Here is a 6,941-nt window from a genome sequence, read left to right as displayed (position 1 = left end):
GAAATTTTTTATTTAAATTGAAAATGAAGTAGAAACTAAATGAACTGATTCTAATGGTTGAACAAATGATTTCCTAAGTGGAATGGAGTCTACGTACTGAAGCCACTCGTCGTCTTTGAGTCTATGATGACCAAATATCGTTTATCACTACTACTGAGCAAAGGAAGAGATTTAAATTTATATTTTCCCTAAGGAGAACGGAACGATTTTAACACTCATATATGTATATACATATTAAAAATTAAAACATTTTTTTTTCCCGTTGCATTAATTATTGCAGATATATTAAAAATATATTTGTCATTGTAAAATTTTTGAATTTAAACTTACTAAATTAAACAAAAACATTTTTTAAAAAATATGATTTTTTTTCTAAAACTTCAATGTCCCTTTTCTGTTTTCCTCGTCGGATAGTTTAAAATGTTGAAATAAATGGAACTGAGAAAATAATTAAAAAATAAATATGTTATTGTTTTCAAATTAATTATTTCTTCCCAGATGTTTCATAATCCCGTCCGCCACGTGGAGTATGCATAACATCTTCCCAATCGAAAGTACCGATATTATAGCTGCTCTCATAGTCACTACCACCAGGGTCTCCTCCAGCAAATATATCACTATAATTTAAAGTATAATAAATTATTTTTTTTTTTCAAATTTAAAATAAAAAATTTTTTCAAAATAAAAAATTGATTCTGGAACTTGAATATTACCGTGCTTCATGGAAAACTTCATTTTGACAAACGCTAAACATTTCTTTCAAGTGAGTAATATTGAAATTATTGTGAATCTCACAAGCAGCACCCATAATACACTCAATGATACCATTTAGAGACGTGAATGGCAATTTTTGAGCATCACCTTCCCAAGAATACTGAGCCAAAAGGTCCTCCTCGAAATAAGTATGGAAAATAGTTTTAATTGCCTCCTCAGCATTTAGAATTTCCAGGTGTAGTTTGACCATAGCACGTTTATTTAATTCCATTTGAGTTACTGAAGAACATAAGCGACGATTAAACGTAATTGCCTGCTCATGTGTCTTTAGCTTGAAGCAATACATGAAATTCTCATCCTCCCACTTGATGATATTCCTATTGCTTAGAATTTTATTGCAATGGCCACATTTGGAACATTTAATGTCCTCAGCAAGACTGAAACTGCATTCTTTGATTTCATTGATTCTCAAATAAAATCTGATACCGGCAGCCATAGTGTTTACTTATCTTTCGTTAGATAGCTAAAGTTGAATAGAGTTGAAAGAATTTTATAAAACTTTATATATAAAAATAACTTATTACTAATTTAAAAACAAAATATTCAAAGACTATGTGTTGAATAAATTTTTATTTATTTATTTAGTTTGAAAAAGATATACCTCCAGCTCAAACAGTACACGGATTTTGTAAATAAAACACACAAATTTAAATTTTATTCCAAAAATCCAATCTTTCATACACTTTTCGTAGGCTCGCGCAGGTATGGCTTTTAGTTCCTTTGGGAACAGAAAAAAGTTGCACGACGCCAGATCTGGCGTATATGGTGCCTGAGCGATGACAGTGGTGCCGTGTTTGGTCAGAAAATTGCATACAACAAGAATTTTCCATAGTAAAAATCGCTAAATGCACTTGAGGTATTCTCACATTAACAGCTGCTGTAAACAAACTAATTGACAGATGGCGCTCAAATTTGTACCATATGTCAAGAAAGTGTGTACCAACATAACGCAAAAAAATTTTTAAAAAAGGTCTATTACTAAAGGAGAAGTTAACAAACAACAAAATCCGGATACTTTTTGAGCAGAAGAAAAATCCGGATACTTTTTGAACAACTAATCAACTGACGGAACTGATTGATTTAATGCATTTATGTTCTTCTGTTAAGTTTAAATTTCACAGTTCTATAGTTTTTAATTCAGTACAATGGAATTTTGATACACATATTTTGTAAATAAAATAATGAAGTCGAAATATCCAAAATTGCATATATGCCATATAGATATGGATTCCATTATGAAAAATATATTGCAGTAATTGAAATTCTTTATATGTGCAAAAAGAAAACTATTTTGCCAATATAAGAAAATCCTTAGCACTAAAATAATATATATAAAAATACATGTATATAGGTAATATATAGGAAATATTAAACTCCACCCTTAAGGCTTATATTAAGATATTGTGGCAATATAATAAAAACGTACCATGATTCAAAATGTTAAATAGATGAAAATTCAAGAATTTTAGATTTTTTTAGTTTTTTTACATGTATAAAAGATTTTAATCGTATTATTACATGCAATGCATATCATGAATCAGTTTTAAGTAACCCGTACCCGAAAAAAAAATATATTCGGTCACTACGAAGTCGTAGAACGTATACCTATATACATATGTAACAAAATTAATATATAAAAAGTATTTCAAGAGGTAAAATTGAACTCTTTAAAATGTACTTAGAAAAAATTTGGTAATACTAACTGAAGCTGAAAGATAATCAGATGTTAACGACGGTTTGGTATAAAAACCAAGTACGAGTACTCAATGTGAAAGAATGTTTTTAACGATTGATGCTTAAACTTAATGAACAAAAGCTCGTACTGACAGTTATTTTCTGTTATTAAAAGAAGTATAAAAAGTAATATTTAATATGTCGTAATAAATTAACACACTTATTATAATTTTGATTGACTAGGTTATTATATTTAATTCAGCTGAATTGGTAAATCTTTTATTGCAAAACCATAAATCTAATTTAAATATAAATCTAATTTAAAAAAATGGAAATAATTTCAAAGCATTTGTATATCGAGGATAAACACTGTCAAAGAAATACAACTATAAAATATGTTATTGTAAAAAGTTAAAATTTTTTATTGTGATATACTACAAACTAGCATACTTCAAACTTGGATATATATATATTTCTTCCCTATATTGGATTGGTCACTATTACTATTTTGTTTTTTTTTTGTCACTTGCTACCAAAAATTTATAATCGAGGTTGGAAAAAGCAAAGGATTTATATTGAATAGAAGAAACTGATCTAATAAATAAAAATCGGTTTTGGTTTGATCATCACGACCTGATCAGGGAAAACATAATTTTGTTAAAACTCATGTTAGCTCAACACCTGAATAGAACCCGATTTTTAAGTACAATTATCTGGAAGTATTTTCCAGAGCAAATATCGAAATTTTAAATTCGTATTTGCTTTGTGAAGTCCACGTTTATCGCAAAGTTCCTTTAAGTCTAATAAAAAAAATCTATTTTAAATATTTTCTTTATATTTTTTTTATATTTAGTGTATGATGCAACTAAATGCATTAGTTTTTGGTGAAATAAACTTACGGCAGTGACTGATATAATTATCTGTCGGATTAAGCCAGTCCTTGCAAATCTCTTTATATAAACTGTCTATTCAATTATATCCTATCTATATTTTAAAAATAAGTAAGTATATTTATACTAGTTACCTGGTGTAGTCAATTTATTAGTCCGGCGTGTGGTTCTTATTTTTGTAGTTATGTAACCAATATGAAACTTATTAATTACAAAATGTATTTTTTGTGTTTATGAAATATAAAATAAATATATGAATTTATATTTTGGAAAAAAAAAACAAAAAAGACATGGTAACTAAGTTAGCTACTGGTACAATTACAAATTTCTTTATTTTTTTTTAAACATAAATCATAAATTATCAATCTTAAAATATACTTGGGTTAAAAGTACTTCATCATAATTAACTACAGAGAAATGATTTGCTGTCTAAAAGTGGCTTTTCGCTCAGGTTGAAACTCACAATATTGCTATAGAACAGTAGACTTAACTGAAAATAGATTTTAACAATTTTAACGAACATTATGATGCGGCATTTTGCCTAAAGCCCACTTGAGCTCAAATAATGGCTGACTCGAGGTCAGCGTATGAGCAACGCAGAAATGCACAATTCCCCCATTTAGGGGAACTCAATTCTATCAACTTGTCTAAGAAAAGACGTCCCGAAGATTTCAGATCTTCTTCTAGGTAAGAATGGACACTGACACTGAGTTGGAGTACAGTTTGCTCCTTATCCGCAAAGCCACAACCTCGATAAAAGTCATTGTAAGATAGACCCAGTTTCATAGTATGTTTTCCTATTACGCAGTAACCAGTTAGTACCAATACTGTACTGCTGAGTAGGTTACGCCTTAGTTGAAATAGTTAACTGGTTCATTTTTTATACAGTTTTAGACCAGGTCAGTTTAGAGATCTGACAGCAGGGTTTATTGGATGTATTGGTGCACCGATGAAAAAGTATGTTTTCATTTATTGTTTTTTTACGTATGACATAATTATGGTTATCTATTAGTTAATTTAAAATCACTTCCAGTTTCAACCCATATACTTTACATTATCTTTAAAAATCATTATAAGACTCTACGCAAACTAATGAGACATGAAAAAACAGTGTAGCGTATAATAGAAAAATAATGTAAATTATGATTATGAAATGCAATTTTAAAAATGCATCCAAACGTGTGTGTTGCCAACTTGGATCCAGCGTAATTGTTGGCTGAGCACGTGTTGATGTGGTGTAAGCGTATACACGTTAGTGTTCCACCATTAAAGGTGCGCTTAAATGGACAAAAGCTAACGGTTTTTAGTCGTTTTATTTTTTTATTTTGTTTTGAATTTACTGAATCAGAAACACACATTCGTGGGCAAAAAGAATTATGCTTGAGCATTTTTTTTGTATCTAATTTAGTTCTTGTCTTCTTCTGCTAGCTCATGCAGAAGACTCACGTTGTATCTGACTTGTTTAGCAAATTCGATTCTTTTCTATTTAACCTTTTTTTTTTTTAAATATTACGCAGCGCAGCTACTTAATTTCGTATCTGTTGTTGCCAAAATGTGTAAACATTCTAGTTTGGAATTTACATTTTGGGTTATTAAACTCATAAGAATAACTACGCGAAAATTTTTATGCAGAGAAGATCCACGCATAAATACACACTCGAACCAGAATTCTAACCACTCACACACGCATTTGTGGCCAGAATTAAGTAGGCGATTAACCAAATATTCCAACCATAATTGCTGCTAATGTAAACATTTGTACACCGGATATTAGTAAATAAATTAAAAACGAAAAGATATTTATGTGCGACTAACAGTGCAATGCAAATTTAATTTTATAATTTTATTTATTTTTCTTTGTTTATAAAAAAAATCAAAATCAAAAACAAAGACAACTTAATACGTAATCAAATTTTTTGTTATTTAAACAAAGTTACTTCTTCGCTCAATTAACATAATGAAAAGAAAATAAAATTAAAAAATTAAAACATTAATGAAATAGAAAATATTTCATTTTTACTTTTGTTAACTTTTTTGTCGCTTTTGGTGACAGCTTAAATGGTCTGAAAATACCAGGTAAAAGTATGACATAATTTCACTAAATGATAGTTAATCGCTACTGGCATTTTAATCTGATAAAAGTAAAATGAAATGTAGAATACCTAAGAGAAATAAATTGATTTTTATAATATTATACACAACTCAATAGTGGGTGTTTAATTAAAGAAAAATCAATTAAAACATCTTATATCATTTGGAGATTGGGTATTACCTTAAAACAAATACCTTCTGCTCAAAAAGTATCCGGATTTTGTTGTTTGTTAACTACTCTTTAAGTAATAGACCTTTTTCAAAATTTTTTTAAGTTGGTATATCCTTTCTTGACATATGGTACAAATTTGAACGCCATCTGTCAATTAGTTTGTTTACAACAGCTGTTAATGTGAGACTACCTCAAGAGCATATAGCGATTTTTACTATGGAAAATTCTTGTTGTACGCGATTTTTTGACCAAACACTGCACCACTATCATCGCTCAGGCACCATATTCGCCAGATCTGGACCCGTGCAACTTTTTCCTGTTCCCGAAACTCAAATTGCCTCTTCGTGGTAAGTGTTTTGAGTCAATTGAATAGGTAACAGAGAATTCGCTGAAGGAAGTGCCCTACGAATAGTGTATGGAAGATTGGGTTAAGCGTTGGCATATATGTATTGCTTCAGAAAGAACATAAAAATAAATTTGGAATAAAATTTAAATTTGTGTGTTTTATTTTCAAAATCCGAGTACTTCTTGAGCAGAAGGTATGTAAAAAAAAATTATTTTTTATTGTAATTAATTAACTGATTATTATTATTATTAGGACATATTTGTTTTTTTACAAAATAACAAATTTAGTCTATTTACAAAGAATATTTTATGTACATTGAGTTTACATTATAGAATTTACAAATGCTTTCCAGTTATTGTGCTGACGACTATTGCTCTAAGCTCGCTAAAAGATTTTCTCGTTCCGCTTGTGACAGTTCTGTGCCAAGTATTTTTCGGCCTACCTCTTCCTTGCATGCGCAGTGGGTTCCACTCTAACACTGCATGGTGTAAGTGATATCTTTATAAATATTAAACATTCATAGCAGATCTATTACAATATACAGTTAAATTTCCATAACTCGAACTTCTATAACTCGAACTAAATAGAGTGCAACAGGGTTTAGAGAGCAAACTACATACAATTACAAAAAAGTTCTTTAACTTGAAGTCTATAAGTTGAACATTTTATTTGTAAAATGCTAATTCGAGTTATGGAAGTTTGACTGTATTTTAAAAACCACTTACATATTTGAAGACCGCGGAAGAGAAACCTTGCTAGTTAAATGGTCTGTTCACATCGGCTGCTATCCTGATATATTTCTACTACTAAAATTATAAAATAAAATTATGCATGTTGATAGACCAGAAACTGTACCTTTCAAATTCACCAAAAATAGAATAAACAATTTAAACATTCGCTATGAATTTCAAGCACTTAGATGCATTAACTTAACAAATGAGCTACTCTTAGAACACTCTAACTCTAAGAAGGAATAATTTGAAATCGCCTATCA

At 29.4% G+C, this 6,941-nt stretch overlaps 1 protein-coding gene across 1 annotated transcript; it reads right to left on the bottom strand.

Moving 5' to 3' along the window:
• Window positions 1-368: 368 nt before the first annotated feature.
• Window positions 369-1,268, bottom strand: LOC119684016. The gene is made up of 2 exons (XM_038097947.1): window positions 714-1,268; window positions 369-617 (listed from the first exon to the last, which is right to left on the bottom strand). The coding sequence occupies exons 1-2, from the start codon at window positions 1,208-1,210 to the stop codon at window positions 485-487; spliced, it is 630 nt and encodes a 209-aa protein (XP_037953875.1). The 5' UTR covers window positions 1,211-1,268; the 3' UTR covers window positions 369-484.
• Window positions 1,269-6,941: the final 5,673 nt, after the last annotated feature.

The sequence above is a fragment of the Teleopsis dalmanni genome, chromosome 2, assembly GCF_002237135.1.
Source record: "Teleopsis dalmanni isolate 2A chromosome 2, ASM223713v2, whole genome shotgun sequence".
Taxonomy (NCBI): domain Eukaryota; kingdom Metazoa; phylum Arthropoda; class Insecta; order Diptera; family Diopsidae; genus Teleopsis; species Teleopsis dalmanni.
Note: the sequence above shows the minus strand (reverse complement) of the source record. Positions and strands in the feature narration are given on the sequence as shown.